The following is a 20006-nucleotide window of genomic DNA, read 5'->3' as shown; positions in this document are numbered from 1 at the left end:
CTTAAAATTGGCTGCTTAATGGGTGCCAGAAAAACGAATGTAACAAAATTCCCTCATTTTGTTACATTATTGTTTTGCTGTTTCAGCTTTTAACTATCTCCATCCAAAATTTTATTACATTGCTGGATAACTGAAAGCTCAAAAATTTTAAATTGCTACAAAGAAAAAAATTAATCTTACTTATTTTATTAGTTTTGATAAAGGGTAATAGTTTATGGAATAATTTTGAGCCACCTAATGATAAGTGGAAAACCATGCCTCTGACTTAACAACACTTCTCAGAGCATGTAGCGTAGAGTACAGTGGAGTACTTTGTGATAGAGCTCGTCCGGGGATGTACTACCACCATTCTTATTTCACCCGCCAAGCAGCATTGCTGTGTCTTGAATATCATTATTTTTAGTATTTTTCCGATACACATACCAATTTTTACAAATATAACTTGAAAAATTAAGGACTTTCCATAAAACTTTCAACCCCTATTTCACCCCCTTCTGATTTTATTTTCGCAACAAAAAGTATTATAATCTTCTTTGTATTATGGTCTCAAACAGTGCTGCGTTGCATTTTAATTCATTCAGTAGTTTTAGACAAAAATTGTCAAAAAAATATTAAAAAATTTAAATATTCATGTAATCATGTCTCACAAAAACATAATATTTTTTTTCAATCTAGTAGAACTATAATAACCATTTAAAGGCCATTAAAAAAAAAGTGCCAAATAGCCTATTGGACGGACCTGTCACAGTTTCATTATAAGTATTTGAAGCCTCAATAGCTCAACGGTAAGAGCAGTTGGACTCATAACCGAGGGGTCTATTGTCGTACCCACTCCTGGCACAGTCTTTCCCGACTAATCATCATCATCATCATATCAGCCGATGGACGTCCACTGCAGGACATAGGCCTTTTGTAGGGACTTCCAAACATCACGATACTGAGCCAACTGCATCCAGCAAATCCCTGCGACTCGCTTGATGTCGTCAGTCCACCTGGTGGGGGGTCGGCCAACACTGCGCTTACTACTTTCCCGACTAGTTGGAGGGAAATGGGAATATTGGTCATATTATAAAAGATATGGCAAATATTCTTTATAAAGAAAAAAAAAAGTATACTCACCTCAATCAACCAATCACCGGAAAAAACAGAAGGCAGGGTCACGGTTCTACTCGGCCATAATGTACAGTTTTACTAATCAACTAAATAGGTAGGCATAGGTTCCGGCAAGTAAGTTGAAATAAAATTGCGGTAATCAGCGCAGATAAAGAAAGTGTAAAATAATCTTAAGGCTTTAAAATTTTACAAATAACAATGGCGTACTATATTATAAGAATAAAACGGTTCACACTATCCGATAGACAAATCAGAGTTCTCTAAGAGCTTTCATTTAACAACAAAAAATCATAAATAAAACCACGTAGCTACGCTACAACCCGTAGTGGCGAGCACTTCATACATGCATCAAAGTACTGCATACCCTAAAGGATGTTTTTGTTAATACTTTTAAATGAAGATTTTCCCAGTTAGGTTATTTTTTCTTACTAATGCATACCCTGATCGACAACCTTATGCACGCCACTGATCACTTCGGATTAAAGCTTGTGAAACAGATAAGCTATTCTACAGTAAATATGACCTACATAGCCGCGTGATGTACCTAAGTAGTTTACATGTAAAATTTTCGATATATTTCGGACCCTTATTCCATGTACTACACGAAATTAATGTTGTTTATATGTATTAAATTTGATATGAGTCAACTAGGTACCCTATTATTATCATATATTGAAGATATGTATTTTGAAAATTTTGTTGCAGGGCTTATAATCGATACCTAAGCCATTTTTTTTTGTCTGAAACTACTGAATGAATTAAAATGCAACGTAGCACTATTTGATACCATAATACAAAGCAGGTTATAGGATACCTTTTGTTGCGAAAATAAAATCAGGAGGGGGTGAAATAGGGGCTGAAAGTTTTTATAGAAAGTCTTTAATTTTTCAAGTTACATTTGTAAAAAAAAATATACGTGTATCAGAAAAATAAAATGTACATGTACCTACTACGTATAGTCAATATTCATTTATTTCAATTAGGCTTACTTTACAAACACTTTCGAAACGACATATTATAAGATAATGGTGAAAATAATTATTCGAATACTGAAAATTAAATTTACCTATCAATCACTATATAAACCTATCAATCATATCTAATAAAAAGCGCATTAAAATCGTCGGTACGTCGCGTCGCTACTACCGATAGGTAGTAGAGTGATAACTAGATACAACTGACAGAGCCAATAAAAAAACATGTAAAATACTGAATTGGCCCGAGCTGTAAATCGAAACTAGGTCCTACTTGAAAACCATAGCACAAATAACGAACAAAGCCCCAGAGAAAACCATAAAAAATAAAAAAATATTTTTAATGTTTATTTTTACACTTTTATATACGTAAGTACGACCCCTTCCATTTTTAAGACCTATCCAACGATACCCCACATAATTAGATAAGCAAGTAAAAAAGATCATCCCCACTTACATGTGGGGGAGGTATTTTTCGAGATTTTTACTAACGACTTTGTCGATTTTTAATGTATACATACTACATACTCATGCTAAATTACAGCTTTCTAGTAGTAATAGTCTTTGAGCTACACCGCGAACAGACAGACAGACAGACTGACATGTCGAATCTATAAGTTCCTTGTGGACTACGAAACCCTAAAATTCACAATCTGACTAATACTTACAGTAAAGTAAAGACCAACCACCAACGAACTAGAGGCTGCGATAGTCAGACATACCTAGTTTTTTGGATTCCGAACGTACGTAGTACAAAAAACAGAACCCTTATAATATCTCTCCGACTGTTTTTTTAAGGAAGTTTATCAGCTCTTGTTCTTATTGTTGGTGAGTACGATAGCCAATTTGACTACAAAAGAGTTTGGACTGCGATGGCCTTCAAAGGAGCAGAATCTCGATTTGTAATGGTCCAAGTATGAAACGTATCGTCATCATTTATCTTTGTGGCAACCTTTCACTAGGGTCCCTCAAAGTTCACCTAAAGAGAATGTTTAACGACTTTTTTCGAAGGTTTGCCGCAAAGCTAAGTAAATGGTGATTGACATGATTTCTAATGTATTATGCCGAGAAAAATATTTAAAAGGTCACTTCATACTTCGACGATTTAAAGCGTGGACCCTTAAAATCCACTATCTTCTACCACCAGTCCAGGTAGGTCCAGTAGGCGAACAAACTGACAAACTTTCAGCCTACTTAAAATGAGGTATGCCTGGAGTGGCGACATATTTTAAGAGGCGGCAAAATTTGAGCCCAAAGTTGTTGTTTCACAGAAATTAAGAAAAACATGATATTGGTTACATGTAAATAGAGAAAACAAACATTTAATAAAAACTAACGAAAAACTGATGTAATTACGGCAGAGATGTAAGATATAATTTCAACCTACAAGTAATAATTTCAATTGAAAAAAATACCAGCAAAGTACGTGTCACGCTACGCGCAGTGTAGGGTTCCGCAGATTATATTAGCACTTAAAAATCCTTATAATCCACGAAAACACCGATAGCGATACCCCACACTATCTGATATATAAAATGAGGTTTGTCTAGCTCTCGCAGGCTCCCAAACCAATTTTCAAATTGTCCCCAACCAGTTTTCCTCAAACGCATTGTTAGAAGCCACCAAAGTTTGAAGGCGGCCCGATTCCTGTCATCCGAAACAAGGCAACCTGTTAATTGATTTTCGATACGTGAACAACATTCCGGCCCATATACAGAGAGGGGCCCACTTAAGCATCGGTTGGCACATTGCTGATGATTTAATACAACCAAAACGGGCACTGGGCTTTTGTTCCTGGGAAACCGGCGCGTGCCCAGTTCGTTTTTGTGGAAAATTACAAAAATTTTGCCTTAAAATGAATGTCACCTCGTGTCTTACAGTTAATCGAACGCCTGCGACTTTGTTAGCGTGAAATTCAGTTTTTTCGTGAATCCCACAGGAACATGTATATTTTAGAATGTAAACTATCACATTTTGGCTGGTGGGAGGTTTCGGTCGTGGCTAGTTACCAGCCTACCGGCAAAGACGCCAAGCGATTTAGCGTTCCGGTACGATGTCGTGTAAAAACCGGTAGGGGTGTGAATTTTCATCCTCCTCTTAACAAGTTAGCCCGCTTAGATTGCATCATCACTTATGTGAGATTTTAGTCAAGGCCAACATGTAAAGAATAACAAAAAAAAAACACGAGTGTTATTCATATTAATTGAAACACGACTAAATTATTAGTTTCGAACTAATCCGAGGCCCTTAGTCCGGAGCTGGTTCTTGCAACGCAGCACGCATGAGGCCTCCAAACTGAGGCCTCATGCGTGCCGCTTTTTCATGATAAAAAGTAGCCTGTATCTTGCTCAATAGCCTATTTCAGTGAAAGTCTCTGTAAATTCAGCCTAAGCTTAGCTAGAACAAACATACAGACAAAGTAATTTTAAAAAAGCTTGTTCGTGTTTTGATATTGTGTACACTAAATAACTATGAGCACTTGAGAAAACACATTTATTTTAAAATTACAGACAGACATATTAATTTTATTATATGTGTGTATTGATAGTACTACGACTATATACTGCTGTATACTGTTTTTTTATGTATGTCCAGCGATATTTTCGTCATTTGCAGGCCGATTTTGAAAATTATTTTTTTGTTTGGAAGAATATTCTTTCAGGGTGGTCCCATTTTTTTCATGTTAGGATCTGATGATAGAATCCTGGAGAAATCGAACTTCCAAAAATCATAGAGACTACTAGTGCATTTGTTGATTTTTTCATTAGGTATATTAGACCACTAAAAGTTCATGAAGGTCTGGAGTCGGTCTGATGATGGAACCGACATTGGAACTCGTCAACGATTTACAGCAGTTACCTTTTGTTTGGACTTGATTAATTTGTATTGATGAGAACTTTCCACCTAGATGGGTTGTGATCAACAGACCCCTAAGGTGTGTTGATCACAACCCATACACCAAATACCTACCTATGAAAAATTTAATAAGTGGAGAAAAAAAAACAAAGAGTGGAATAACCTACATACTCAATAATCATCTTCACAGCAGTCGGAATCCGAGTCGGAAAGTCGGAGTTGTCGGGTAAAAGCATCTTCCATAATATCCAAAATTGTAGCAATTTGTGTTATCCTTACGGTTCATGCCCTAAAATATAGTTCGTCTTCATATAGATTGGGTCATTTTAGCCCTTTGTTTAACAATCTACCTACTGTTAGTCTACATAATTAATTATATTACTTAATTAGTCCAGACTGTTTTATAATTGCTTTCTACTAGTTAAAACTTTTCAGTTTTTGCATATTATTTTAAATATTTCAATACTTTTTTTAACACGAATGTTTATGTGAATCGTTTTCGAGGTAGCGGACGGAGAGTGCGCAGCCGCGGGTAGAGCATATTCTAAGGTCAGCTAAATATTCATTGAAACTTGTATTTTAGCGTCCTAAAAGTTGGCATAAAACCTATATAAATGGTAGGCATAAGGACACCCTACCCCTACCATATGTACCTAGGTTTTGAGACTCTCAGACCACAGATGGCTCAGACCAGACACATATGGAATTGTATTGCAAACAAATTCACCAAGAAAACTGTCCGTTATTTTTTGGGGGAACGAGGTAAACTCACACATATTTTACATCATTAAATCTATTTTGTGTCATTAAGTACATCATCATCATGCCAGTCGACGGACGTCCACTGTACATAGGGACTTCCAAACATCACGATACGAATGGGGGTGTAAAGGGAAGGCTAATATCAGATAGTCTCCCCAACTGCCAACCTCACCTACTCGGTCAGTACTGGACAAATCTTTGTATGTATGGTAAAATACACTACACACTACTATAAAGTTGATTCGCAATACACACACATGTAAATTTTACACAGAATAACAAGATTATATAATGATTTATTTATTTTGCTATCATCCGCGAAAATTCGGCGAACCCATGCGACAACGTCACCCAGGTCCGACAAAATACTCTCTACGTACGTTTCACCCCGAAACCGGAGCATCTTCAGGAGATGTTGACTCTACAACGTGCAATTGCAAAAAATAACAAGCACACGGTTTTTGACTACCGCCGCGTGGCGCAGTGGGTAGTGACCCTGCTTTTTACATCGTATATAATTGTATATTAGGATTATAATATCAACTATCTTAGCACCCATAACACAAGCTACTCTGTATGCTTGCTTTGGGGCTAGATAGTGGTGTGTATTGTTTAAGTATATTTATTATTATTATTATTCATAGAATATTCGATTACTTGATCGATGTTTTTATTGCTCCACCTAAAAAATCAATTATTTTCAGATATTATTTTTATTACTTTGATATAATTAACTTAAAAAAAAATTATATATAAAAAAAAATTAATAAAAAAAATTCAACCGACTTCCAACTCAAAAATAACCTAAACTAAAAAGCAAAAAATAACATCTTACCTATGTGCTACCTTCTGATCAGTTTGGAGGCGGTGCCAAGCAATGTTTCAATTCAAGCCGTTTAAATTACGTAATTTATGTAGTTCTTTCAGAAACGGCTTTAATTAAAACATGACACTGGATTGGCACCGCCTTCAAATTGATCAGAAGGTAGCACATAGGTAAGATGTTATTTTTTGCTTTTTAGTTTAGGTTATTTTTGAGTTGGAAGTCGGTTGAATTTTTTTTATTAAAATTTTTATTTTTTCATTTTTAGTGTTTGATCAAAAATTAATAAGCAATTAGCTGAAACGTTATTTTTTATGACAAGTATCTAAATCCTACAACCCCAATTTTGAGAATACTACCTTAACTCATTTACAAAATTTCACTCCCCCTTTATATCTACTCGTAATATGAATATCCAAAAAAACTTAACTTCTTAACTGTCCTTCGTCTTCATCACCAGACCCTTAATACAGTGACAACCCATCTAGGTGGAAAGTTCTCATCAATACTAATTTATCAAGTCCAAACACAAGGTAGCTACTGTGAACCGTCGAGGAGTTCTCTTCACTCTCCTTCGTCTTCATCACCAGACCCTTAAAACAGTCACAACCTATGTAGGTGGAAAGATCTCATCAATACAAATTTATCAAGTCCAAACACAAGGTAGCTACTGTGAACCGTCGAGGAGTACTCTTCACTCGCCTTCGGCTCCATCGTCAGACCACCTCCAGACCTTCACAAAATTGTAGTGGTTTAAAATACCTTATGGAAACACTAACAAACGCACTAGCCGTCTCTACAATTTTCGAAAGTTCCCCTCGATTTCTCCAGGATACCATCATCAGATCCTGACATGAAAAAAATGGGACCACCCTGGAATTAAACCCTTCAAAATAAAAAAAGAATTTTCAAAATCGGCCTATAAATGACGAAATTATCGCTGGACATACATACATAAAAAAAAAAACATACATACAGCCGAACGTAGAACCTCCTCCTTTTTGGAAGTCGGTTAATAAAGACTTCATCTTTTGATAAATTAGAAGTTGTGGACTGTATTTTATGCCATTTAACTATACAAACCAGCATTTTAGGGAGTTCTTTTTATGACGACAATTATTACAACAATGAATAAATCGGATAATTATAAATAGTTTTTAAAAACGCGTTAGATCGTTGATTCTGGATCTTTGAAAGTGGGGTAACGGTTAACGAGGAGGGTTCTTATATAATTTGGCTGAGTTCCTTTACGGTGACGAGCAAAGATTATATTCTCGTGACCAGTGATTTTTTCCTTTCTTCATTTATTCCCATTATATTAATTTACTCTTTGATTTATCCACTTGTCGTCTGTGGTGTGCTCAGACTAAATACATAAGGACGCCCTACCTCGCTGGACTCAATATCTTCTATCAATCCATCAATACAAAATAAATACCTAATCTAAGCTCGTTTTTCTTACAAAATGACTTATAATGTTCGTGAAAGTGGGTGCAATGTGTGAGTTTGTGTTCATTTGACGTTTGTGTTCAGTGTTAGTTCTGTGCAGTTCTTCATCTCGGTCTGTCTCTGTGTTGTCTGGTGTTATTTGTCTCAGTCCTCCTGAGTAAACATGTTCCTTGGTCTCAGTCTGTCCATAGATTATTATACTAATACTCTGTCTATAATCTATTCTGTGCTCTGTGTCTGCGGTCTGTTCTTTTTAGTTTTTTGGTCCATGTTCCGCGCTATGTTACTTTTTTCATTATTATATTTTTATATTGATGTTTAATAAAGGATTAAATTAACTGTTATTTTAATTCGTTATCTATAGTAATCTTTGGTTATTATTGTAAGTAATTAAATTAACATAGTTACATTAAAACTATTTTTGCCGCCTAACCACCATGTTTTTAGGTTAATCGAATTATTTCGATTAACTCTTTTGTTTAGTGTATTGTCAATATGTTCATACGAAATCTTGGAAAATTTTATACTAAATCTGCCTTTCGTAATTTTAGTGCTACTGTAAAGTTGTTCGAATTTCAAAACATGAAGGTTAGTTACTGCTAAACATTATTGTCTCTTGCATAATTTTTTCTCATATTATGTTTTGAAAGTTAAATCGTTCAAATTAATGAAATTTGGAATATAGATACCGTATCTATCCTTAAATTGCCTGCTTGGTTACTCAAAGTTCAGTATTCTGGTCTCAGAGTCTCTGTCTCTGTATTCTGGTCTCAGAGGTCTAAAGTTTTATGGTGTGGAAAATGGCTTGAATTGCTTCGAGAAAAGTATGGTAGGTACTGCCTTGCCGCTTTTTAACGGTAGACTTGGAGAGGGCACTGCCGTGCCACAGATGTTAGCAGGTTTTATATTGCTTACTGAAAATTAAAAAAACAGCCAAATAAATCCAAAGATGACTGGCCACATTGAAAAATTTATTTGTTTTTAGATTGGTACTCATGATGGCGTCTTTCACTGTGATGAGGTGCTGGCATGCTTCATGCTCCGTCGTCTCCCGGAGTATAAAGATGCAGAGATTGTCCGAACTAGAGACCTAGAGAAACTCAAGTATGTTCTTTAACTGAAAGGCTCACTGACCGTTCAATTTATACTTTTTTAAGTAACATGTTTGACAAATTCTGGTGCAGTTGGTAGTGCTGTGGTGTTCAACAGAGATGTCCTGAGTTTGATTCCCAGCTCAGATCAGTTTAGGATTTTACATTTTCTAAATTGGTTCATTCATTGGTCTGGTCTGGTGCTAGGCATTCACTGTGGCTAGATACTATCACCGTAGCATTCCACTATACTGGCACTCTGCACTTCACTAATTAGCTATTTTGTGATATTTATCAATAGATAAGTTTCACTACGTCATCATTATAAGGGTGCATATATAAGGGATATATTTTAAGATCTATTTACAAAAGAAATATATATATTATTTACTCCGAAAATATTCATTTTAGAACACATGTTCCTTGGACATATTTAATTTAAATATAACCCTAGAGTTATGGGAAATACTCCCAAGCACCCTGTATATAGATCTAAACAAGTTTATATAATTGATTATGAAGCACGTCTAAAACTCACGTGATATTAGGTCGGTCGGTAGGTTTAACTTCTAAAAAAGTTTATATAACATTATATAAGACAGACATAGGGGCCGTGTGAGTAAAGGAAAGTGAAAGGCCACTTAACCCACTTCTCTCTCTCTCTCTCTCCAATTGGTCACTAATGACATACAATGCTCCTCCATTGAGTATGGTCGCTAGCCATTTTGACGTCACTGTAATAGTTACAGGGTCCTGTTTCCTTGAGAAGATCCGACCATCGGGTTGGATATCTACCTTGTGGCCGTTGGCCTTCCACAGCTCCCCTCGGAATTTTTTAAATATTTCTTTGGTAATCCTTCATCACATTACACTGTTTCAGATCATGTGACATAGTGGTAGACGTGGGAGCAGAGTTTGATCATCAGAAGAAACGCTACGACCACCATCAGAGGGAATTTAATGAGACTCTAAGCTCTTTGAGACCTGAACTTGGAGACAAGTACAAAATTAAGTAAGTTCTTTGCAATCGCTTAGTTGTTTTAGTGATTATGTGTCTCTGTATAATGAGCTGCATACATACACTTTGACAACAAGCACTGTGCAAGCATTGTTGGGTTTAAAAAGTAGCCTTTTTGTTCTGAACAATTTACCTTAAAGTTGTTTTACTGTTTGGTGTCACCTGATCTATGCCTTTTCTAACTGCTTTACTGCACCCTGACAGCCAAGACTCTTGTCCAGCAAGGCCCCCAGAGTTAGGTGGACGTCTTCTTCACATGTTGTTAGAAGTCTGCATTATCTGTTCCCATCTCTTGAAAAAAGTGTTACCTATTTACTCCATTTATCTGTCTTGCAACATAACATATGATCTGTCAAATGCCATTTCAATTGAGTATTAAAGGAACTTTTCTTTTTCTAGATTAAGCTCAGCAGGACTTATCTATGCAAAGTATGGTGAAAATTTACTCCAAGAGCTAGCACCTAAAGGACACCCATTTTCTCCAGAAGATTTACGGATAATATACAAGAAAGTGTATGAACATATAGTCGAAGAGATGGATGCAATAGACAATGGAGTTCCAATGACAGACGAGGAGCCGAGATACAAAATAAGAACCCATTTAAGTGCCCGAGTGCATAGGTTGAACCCTGAATGGAATTCTGAACAAAACTCGGATGTTAGCGAACTGTTTGAAAAAGCAATAGCTTTGGTCAGTGAAGAGTTTTTGTACACTGTGAACTATTTCATATCAGTGTGGTTGCCGGCGAGAGATTATGTGAAATCGGCAATAGAAGAAAGGCTAGAGGTGCATGAATCAGGACAAATATTGGAATTTAAAGAAAGGCGAGTTATAATCTATACTAATGTTATTATTTAAAGATTTTGATGAATGAATGGTTTTGAGATTTAGGAGTAGATTACTTTTTCTCACGAAAATATATATCAAAGGGGGTGGAATAGAGGTTGAAAGTTTGTATGGAGAAAGTCCTTCATTTTCATAATTATATTTTGTGGTAAATGGTACATTGAATATAAATAGTTTTTAATATTACAGTTAAATCATAAAATTGTTTCTTAGGTTCCCATGGAAGGAGCATTTGTTTGACCTGGAAGAGGAATTAGGGCTAGGAAATGAAATCAAGTATGTTATATTCATGGATAAGCCAAACTCATGGAGAATCCAGGCGGTGCCTGTCAAACCCACCAGTTTTGTTACCAGGTAAATTCAATCAGATTAAACTAACCTCCTTAACTATAACCATTAAGTAGGTATGGTTATAATGAAGTGAAGCCTAGTGGATATGACTTCTGCCTTCGATTACGAAGTCTCCCTCATAAACCAACTTTTCAGTTACATGCATTTTATGAAATTAAATATCACATATCTTATAAGGAAACCCACATACCTGGGAATTTTCTTAATTCTCATGTGTGTGAAATCTGCTTATCTGCATTTGTCTAGTGTGGTAGACTAAGGCCTAACCTCTCTCATGTGAGGAGACTCATGCTCAACAGCGAGCCGAATATATGATGATGAATATATTCATCAATATAATCATATAGCAAGGGCTGATAATTTTTTAGCTTTCATAAAACAAAGTTGTCTGACGTTTATATTGTTAACATCTGGTATAGTGTTTTTCAGGTAGCATGGGTACGGTGACAGTTCGTTTCACTATTGAAAGTTTGCCGAGATTCACGATAATAATACGTATTATGAACGTCATAAGGCAACTGCCACCATACCCATGCTATCTGAAAAACACTAGTGATTTATACAAAATTAAATATCACCCTAAATTGGCCAACCCCAATGTCTAAATTCAATATCCCTCCCGTATAAGGAGGGTGGTCTGATCCTCTTGGTTCTCTCCTGGTTGGTTATGATAAAGAACATTTTCATTTATTTATTTTTTGTTTGTAATTTTAGGAAACCCCTGAACAAAAAATGGTGGGGCGTACGCGACGACCAGCTAAGCGAGACCTCAGGCATAGAAGGCTGTATATTCTGCCACAGCACAGGCTTTATTGGCGGTAACACTTCCAGGAAAGGCGCTCTAGCTATGGCTGTAGATAGCTTGAATGCTGTATAAGTATGTTGGATGTATCAAAATTATATTTCAAATTAAAAAAAAATATAAAGTTTTTTATTATCCACTAGCGGACGCCCACGACTTCATGCGCGCAACTTAGTTTTTCGCAAATCCCTCGGGAACCGTGGATTTTTCTGGGATAAAAAGTAGCCTAAGCATATGTTAATCCAGATAATACTCTATCGTGCCGCGATGCAAGAACCAGCTCATGACTAAGGACCCCGTATGGGTTCGTAACTAGTCTGGCATACTCTGACCTAAGAAATAATTATAATATCACGTGAGTTTTAACCGTGTTTCATAATCCTTTAATACTCTATCTCTACTTCAAATTTCAGGTGATTTGGTTCAGTAGCCGAAGCGTGAAAGAGTATCAAACATTCATACCATCAAAATTATCCGGATTTCGTAAATCTTGGGAATCCATGAATTTTTTCGGGATAATAAGTAGCCTATGTATTAATTTAGAGTAAAATCTATTTCCATTACAAATAGCAAAATCGCTTCAGTATTAGGGGCATTAAAGAGTAACAAACATACATCCACACAAACTTTCGCGTTTATAATATTAGTAGAGATACTCTAGTGTTTTTCAGATAGCATGGGTATGGTGACGGTTCGTTTCACTCTTGAAAGTTTGCCGCGATTCACGATAGTAGTACGTATTATGAAACGTCATAAGGCAACAGTCATCGTACCCATGCTGTCTGAAAAACACAATGTTATAAATGAGAAAATAGGTAGTCTACCTTTTTACGTCTAAACCGATTTTGATTAATTTTGAATATGAGATAAATCAACCCTTGGAGCAGAACATGGCTACTTGTTGCGGCGAAAATATGATTAGCAGGGGATGAAACAAGGGTTGAAAGTTTGTAACACAACCGCGACACCAGCATGCTCTATTATGACCAAATTGAAATCTATACAGAATATAAAAACCATGAAAATTATCTTTTGAAATAAAAAAACCTCAAAAAAGCATTCTAAATTTTTATTGTATATAAAGGAATCATTAATATGTTCTCTTAAAATTACAACTAAAACTAAGTAAAAACTAATATTCATATCATTTTATCTATACGTGTTTTTACGTCACACCCTATTTCTACATTTACACTATTTTCATTCTTCGATTCTAATATTACATTATCAACATCTTTTTCACAGTTATCTTTTATTTCTTCCTTTTTGACATCTTTCGTTGATTTTTCTGTATCTGCTTTCATACTGCACCCACCATTTGATTCCTCTTTTTCACTATTGCCTTTTATTTCTTGCTTTTTGACATCTTTCCTCAATTCTTCGTCATCGTCTTCATCATCATCGCCACCGCCAACTTCGTCAACATCATTCTTGTCATCAACGACATTGTCGGACGGATCAAAGGAATGCTTCTTTATTTTTTCAAGCCATATACCTGTAGAACATAATCATCATTATAAGTCATCAATCTCCTATTAAAAAGTGGATGCACAATCAGCGACCAATAAACATCCCCACTCAATGAGTGCCAAACACAACTTCTTGGCACTCAATTCAAGTAGTCCCATTTGCAAATTCAACCTTAAACTCCGTACTTAAGGTTGAATTTGCTCTGAATTTGGGATTTTATTAATATTGGACTATATTTAAAGGTCTTTAGGTATAATTTTCTTTACCAATAATTTTAAAACTGTCAAAGGAAAATTGGCCAGTTTTTAAATTAAATTTTCTACATGATTGTTTGTTTTTTTTTGACATCTTATATTATAAGATGTGAATGTTATCAGCATATTTTAATGGTCCGTCGGCTTAAAGTGCTTTAAGCCACGGGTAGGCAACACCAGCAAGTACCCAACTCTGGTATGAAAATTCCAACTAAATGTTCCTACCATATGCGAGTAAAGTAGCCAAGTGCAACCCTTTGAAAAACACACTTACAGATCAATGTTTAAGGGTCTCTAGTAAAGTAAACGTAAAAGTAAAGTACGAAGCTAAGCAACTTAGCTTCGTAGCAACCCTTCACTAAATAATAGTAACCATAATTAGCAACTGTCTTTACCTGTGGTAAGAGCATGGGCTAACGAACTTTCAGAAGTGACAAAATAGCTAAATAGCTTGATATGCGGGCGACGTGTGAAATCGTGAGGTGCATCAGTCATGGGTTTTTCATTCATCGTTACACGCGCGGACCATCGGAAGTGTTACAAACGAACTTGCCAAGCGATACATATATCTGGCCATTGCAGGCTATAAGTTACATGGTCATACCCATGGAGTTGCCCTCAATCTCCCCCTTGACGATGTTGGGGAAGATCAGCTCTCGCTTGAACTGCTCCACGGCCTGCTCCTGCTCGTCCCACGTGAGGCTCTCGTGGCTGTCCTTGAACTTTGCGTCGTATTTCTCGTAGTGTACCTACAACATACATTACTAGTTCTAATTTTCGGAATAAAGCATAGTAAGTCTTTTTTTTATTCTTTACAAATTAGCCCAATCAAATCAAAAATCATTTATTTCAAGTAGGCTCAGTTTACAAGCACTTTTGACACGTCAGTTGACTATTTGTAAAGATTCTACCACCGGTTCTGAAGGCAGGTTCTGCTGAGAAGATACCGGCAAGAAACTCAACAGTTGCTCTTTTGAAAAAGTCATACAGTATTATAATTTACAATTGATAACAATTACTGTTTACATTTCTTATAGTTTTACTTCCTGTGTGAAGGTGGAAGCGGATCCAATGGCCTCCAAGCATCTTTATCATTAAGGACTTGACTACAATCTCACCTGATGGTAAGTGATGATGCAGTCTAAGATGGAAGCGGACTAACTTGTTAGGAGGAGGATGAAAATCCAAACGCCTTTCGGTTTCTACAGGACATCGTACCGGAACGCTAAAACGCTTGGCGGTACGGCTTAGTCGGTAGGGTGGTAAGCCACGGCCGAATCCTCCCACCAGCCAGACTTGGACCAATTAAGAAAACCTCGATCGGCCGAGCCGGGGATTGAACCCAGGACCTCCGTCTTGTAAATGCGTCGCGCATACCACTGTGCCACGGAGGCCGTCGTCGTATGTATCATGATAGATATCAGTTATTTTGTTTTCTGATGTGATGAAGATTATTGGATTACCTTATCCAGCATGAGCCCAAGTCCTGGAGCGGTCGGTAACATCACCTTGTCTTTGCCAAACACCTTGTCCATGATGCCCATGTCTGTGTGTCCTCGTATGACAGCTATCATCAGCCCCACCATCTTCCTAATCTGATGAAGCATGAAGCTCTGACCCTGAAAGTGTAACCATTGAGTACCCATGTCGCCATTTGTAATCTTTATTTTTTAAACTAACGATCCTCTTAAACTTAGCATTTTTTTGAGTACACAACTAAGCTAATTATTATGATTATATACTCATTAGCAACCAGTGGTGAAGGATGGAATTTTGACAAAGGTAAGCAGTCTCAAAGAAAAAGAAACTCATACAGCTTCATACAAACTTATCTATACAAATCTCCACTTTAAAATAATTGAAAAGATAAGCTCCTGTTCATCTTAACTGCTGATTTTTAACAAGTTACCTTAACCAACAGTTCAGCAAACTCCATTTCAGATTCAATGAACACTCGCTCCAATCTGAAGTCCATCATATACCGCAGTGAGGATGGATCTTGATAATGTCTGCAATTTATGTAAATAACTTCAATTTTAACCTCAATAGCTCAACGGTAAGAGCGGTTGGATCCAAGGGGTGGTGGTTCGATCCCCGCCCCATTGGTCTATTGTCGTACACACTCCTAGCACAGTCTTTCAAACTAGTTGGAGGGGAATGGGAATATTAGTCATTATAAAAAAAAAAGATATGGCTAATATTCTTTTAAAAAAATAATAATAATAACAACAATAATATTATTTATTACTGAGATATGCCTCATTGGTCCAGCAGTTAGCATACAATGTCATATCATGAGGTCCAGGGTTCATTTTGGAATGTGTAATATTTAGATTTTCTTTCTTCTGAACAATTTCCAACAGCATATGAGAAATTATTTATTTAGCCCCTTTTCTTAGAGAGCCATAAGGTCCAGATAAGAGTGATTTATGATTTATGAACAATCACGATTTTCTGTAAATTCATTGAAATTTGACAATAAATATAAAGTCTCTAGTATTAGAGATATAACAAAAATCATTAATACTGGGTGGAATATATTCATATCTTTTATATTACATATATCTATCTTTTAAAGATCAGAAAAAGTTACTAAACAAAAATTCAGTTTACTAAAAAAAAGTCAAGATATAAGAATACCATCACAGAAACAGACTTATTTTCAGATTAAAAAAAAAAATTAACTATAATAAACTACATGCATATACTAACTTCTTTTCTGTGAAGTTATGATAACTCTTTGTCCCTTTATACACTGCAAGCACTTCGTTGACCTTAGTGATCTTCTCCGCAGTGATTCTGTACAACTTCCTGTCTGTGTCGCTCAAACTGGGCTCAAATACATATGTGGGAAGTGTGTAGCTGTACGTCCGTGCATTACACTTTGATTTTGAATTGAATTTGTTTGTGGCACGTTTTATACCAAACACCTTTATACATGGAGGTAGCCTGCTGTTTATTTCATCTATGTTCACTTCCAGAGCTGTAATAAAATTAGTATTGATATGATTGCCTGAAGCTGGAAGTCAAATTAGGACTTCTCTGTTACAAAAAAAAAGCACCAATGACATTACAAGAAGCTTGTCATTTCTACAAACAAATAAATTGAAATTCAAAAACTGGATTTTCAAAAAATTCACCCTTAAAGAGAAAGTTTTATAAAGTTGGTTTATTTTTAAAAATGTTTATATAGAGCAGATTTTTGAAGATAAACAAATAGTGATATTTGAAATGTTATATGAATATTATTTGAAATCATATTTATTATCAAATATCAAAATCTTGCAGATGGCTTAGAAGGAAAATGTCTTGTAATTCTGATTGACCCACCATGAATATAACATACTGAAAGTGTACACAACAGTATGCTCATGAATAAATATTTTGTTTCTGAACCCAAGGACTAAACATTTGTTTTGGGTTATAGTAGCTTTAATAGTCCTATACAGTATTAATATCATTAAAAATAATTTTAATCTTGTCATAAGAAGTAGACAGCAAAATAGGATATTCGTTAATGGACTTACTCGTTCTGATGACTAACCAATGAACATACAAAACGAATGGCTCAATGTCGTATGACAGATTGTCCAGTAACAATAAGAGATGAGAAAAAAAAATACGAAGCAGAATTTTGGTCTTGTCTTAATAAGCAGTATTTGTACTCTATTCCAAACATTAAATACTAACGCAGTTTAAGAGAGACAACCTGTCTGGCCGCCGAGACACCCTTGTCAGTGCGCGAGCTCCTCTGGAACTGTGCACCCTGCTGGTTGGCAAAGTCCTCCGGGCTTAGATACTTGGCATCGTGCAGGGCTTTGAGCAGGTCCTCCTCTATGGTTGGGACTCCAGGATTACTACAAATATTTAAATAATTGTAATGAAAATTAGTAGAAAAGTAAAACTTCTGATAGATTTTATAAAAAATGTAAACTTTCAATTCCCGTTTTACACAAGAAGTACAGAAGTCTTTTTGAACTTTATTTCAGTCAGCATAAGATACTTACAAATATGATGGATTTTTACAAGGATTAGAAAAAGGGTTGTAGGCTACCTATTGCCAATAAAAATATGTGAGAAGATACAAATGTGAAGTGAAAATTTTTTTTTTTATGATACACAGCTTAAATAGAAAGTTTTCTATGACAGGACAATGTCAGTCATGTCAGCTAGTCACATAAAATCTAAACTAACATTATAAAGAGGTAATCTGATTGTTTGTTTATTATGGACTAGGCTCCAAAACTAAATTTCAAAAATTCTTTCTCCAATGGAAAGCTACATTATCAGTGAGAATTATCCCACAAAAACTGTAATTACATGCATGAAACTGCATGGCACCTACTAGTCATTCTTAACTGAAAATTAACTCACCGTTGCATTCCATAGTAATCAACCCCACAGTAACCCAACAACATGGCCATCTTCTTCCTCTTGATTCGCTCACAAACTTTCTTCTCCCCGCCCTCCTCATTGTCTTGCTTGGACCGAGTGGTATCCTCCCATTGTCGTTTTAGAAACCTGTTGACAAATCATGACTAAATAGATCTTCTATACTGTTACCATTCAGACAGATCTAGTATAGAAAGTTTTTCTAGAAATAATGTTAGACAGATAATATATCAAGTGGGCTTCAGAAATCTATATCACAGAGTTAATACAGATTTTTAATCAATTTCTATGTGAATGTGAACAAGACATTAGTTGCCTGCATGCCTATGTATGCAACCAAAGACATAATTATTTCGTGAAATAGACAAATGTCTATCAATGATGGCAGAGTAGTCCCAGTTCCATCTCTTTCACTGCAAAATTGGTTTACATTTGTATATTTCTCATCATGAGGTAAAAATCGCATGTTAGGCCCTCTGAATTTGTTAATGCAGAAAGCCTGAACAGGTATAATAGCTTTAGCTTCACTGATATGTTTCTGATATGCTTCACAGCCATTCATCTCATATTCAGAGCAGATCGGAAGTTTGGCACACAGTGTATATAATTCATGTACCTCTCAGGGCATGAGCCTTATCACCCAGATCCACCAAGCAATGAAACCGTGTATCTAAGCTCTACAGTCCCTCTAGGAGACAAAAAAATCTTCAGTGACAAAGATGTTAGGATTCCTTATACATATCACAAATATCAAACATGCTTGCCAACTTGCTTCTCAATATTGGAATGTGATGTTTTGATTTGACGAATAGTTTGATTGTTTACGGTAATATTAGTTTACCTGCGTTTATATCGCGTGTGGTTTTTGTCCTGTACTAGATTTTCTTCGTGTTTTACATCATGTTCATCTTTCTTGTCAGTTAGCACCTCCATCACGGCTACTGATCTGATTTGTACTCCTTTAATAATGAAAAATATTTCTGTTCAGACACCTTTGTATAGGGTTTAATTTGACGTTTAGTTTAATTTAGTAATTTTAGCTATAGATTTTGAACTCCTACTATTATAAAAGTTATAACCTTAATATGCTCAAGAATAAGCAAGTTGTTGCAATTTGAAAATGGTTTCATTGCTATATACGCTTAGACATTTCAAACACAAATAATATTGTAATTTCTACTGATTTCTGTTTCTCAGAAATAAAAACAGAAAAGGGAAATCAATAGATTCAACGGCACATGGTAGTGTTTTTAAAATTCATACCTGATTTTGCTATATAAGTTGGTCGGGGTAAACTCTGTTTAAATGAATGAACAAGCAACTTAAATAATTGGACAGACATACCTAAATATAACAAAAATAAAATTGTAGAGACAATTTGATAAAACTACACCCAATTAATTTTATCAGCGCCGGACAGCAGACGCCATTTTTTTGTTGATTTGACATTGACATTTGACAATTTGTTTTTTAACATAGACAATAGGCGCTATACAGATTACGGAAAAATATTCCCTTTCGGTGTTTTTTTTCGATAAGACAGTGTTGCCAGACAATGTGAAAATAGACTAACGTATTTTTTGCAGTATAAATTCTTTGTCATCATCATCATCATTATCAACCCATATTCGGCTCACTACTGAGCTCGAGTCTCCTCTCAGAATAAGAGGGATTAGGCCAATGGTCCACCACGCTGGCCCAATGCGAATTGGCAGATGTCACTTAACACGAAGAGACTAGACACGCAGAAAATTAAGAAAATTCTCAGGTATGTATCCTATGCAGGATTCCTCACGATGTTTTC

The 20006-nt window shown here is 35.8% G+C and overlaps 2 protein-coding genes across 5 annotated transcripts; one reads left to right on the top strand and one right to left on the bottom strand.

Annotated features, from left to right (window-relative positions):
- Positions 1 to 8211: 8211 nt before the first annotated feature.
- LOC112049668 (MYG1 exonuclease) lies at positions 8212 to 12221 on the top strand. 3 transcript variants are annotated; one of them, XM_024087654.2, is made up of 7 exons: positions 8221 to 8359; positions 8529 to 8565; positions 8963 to 9081; positions 9949 to 10080; positions 10486 to 10911; positions 11147 to 11287; positions 11999 to 12219. In XM_024087654.2, exons 2-7 carry the CDS (start codon positions 8560 to 8562, stop codon positions 12159 to 12161), a joined length of 987 nt encoding a protein of 328 aa, XP_023943422.2. In that variant the 5' UTR covers positions 8221 to 8359; positions 8529 to 8559; the 3' UTR covers positions 12162 to 12219. The 3 variants fall into 3 exon arrangements, with proteins under 3 accessions (XP_023943424.2, XP_023943422.2, XP_023943423.2); XM_024087656.2 differs by lacking the exon at positions 8529 to 8565 and having other exon boundaries at positions 8212 to 8359; XM_024087655.2 differs by lacking the exons at positions 8221 to 8359; positions 8529 to 8565 and adding an exon at positions 8663 to 8806 and having other exon boundaries at positions 11999 to 12221.
- Positions 12222 to 13139: 918 nt separating this feature from the next.
- LOC112049665 (pseudouridylate synthase 1 homolog) lies at positions 13140 to 19685 on the bottom strand. Of its 2 annotated transcripts, none has more exons than XM_024087649.2 (9): positions 19547 to 19685; positions 19044 to 19161; positions 18185 to 18331; positions 17501 to 17667; positions 16523 to 16793; positions 15720 to 15819; positions 15274 to 15429; positions 14415 to 14559; positions 13140 to 13581 (listed from the first exon to the last, which is right to left on the bottom strand). In XM_024087649.2, the coding sequence occupies exons 2-9, from the start codon at positions 19133 to 19135 to the stop codon at positions 13226 to 13228; spliced, it is 1434 nt and encodes a 477-aa protein (XP_023943417.2). In that variant the 5' UTR covers positions 19136 to 19161; positions 19547 to 19685; the 3' UTR covers positions 13140 to 13225. The 2 variants fall into 2 exon arrangements, with proteins under 2 accessions (XP_023943417.2, XP_023943416.2); XM_024087648.2 differs by having other exon boundaries at positions 19466 to 19634.
- Positions 19686 to 20006: the final 321 nt, after the last annotated feature.

This window comes from Bicyclus anynana, chromosome 22 (genome assembly GCF_947172395.1).
Source record: "Bicyclus anynana chromosome 22, ilBicAnyn1.1, whole genome shotgun sequence".
Taxonomy (NCBI): domain Eukaryota; kingdom Metazoa; phylum Arthropoda; class Insecta; order Lepidoptera; family Nymphalidae; genus Bicyclus; species Bicyclus anynana.
Note: the sequence above shows the minus strand (reverse complement) of the source record. Positions and strands in the feature narration are given on the sequence as shown.

Bases quoted from the DNA above. Each gene is read 5' to 3' on its own strand.
- LOC112049668 (XM_024087654.2), top strand. The intron at 9,082-9,948 runs GTATGTTCTTTA...ACACTGTTTCAG, and splicing joins AGAGACCTAGAGAAACTCAA to ATCATGTGACATAGTGGTAG. The intron at 10,081-10,485 runs GTAAGTTCTTTG...TTCTTTTTCTAG, and splicing joins GGAGACAAGTACAAAATTAA to ATTAAGCTCAGCAGGACTTA.
- LOC112049665 (XM_024087648.2), bottom strand. From the start codon at position 19,544: ATGTCTGTCCAATTATTTAAGTTGCTTGTTCATTCATTTAAACAGAGT. The intron at 19,162-19,465 runs GTATGAATTTTA...TCATTATTAAAG, and splicing joins AACTTATATAGCAAAATCAG to GAGTACAAATCAGATCAGTA. The intron at 17,668-18,184 runs GTGAGTTAATTT...AAATATTTGTAG, and splicing joins GATTACTATGGAATGCAACG to TAATCCTGGAGTCCCAACCA.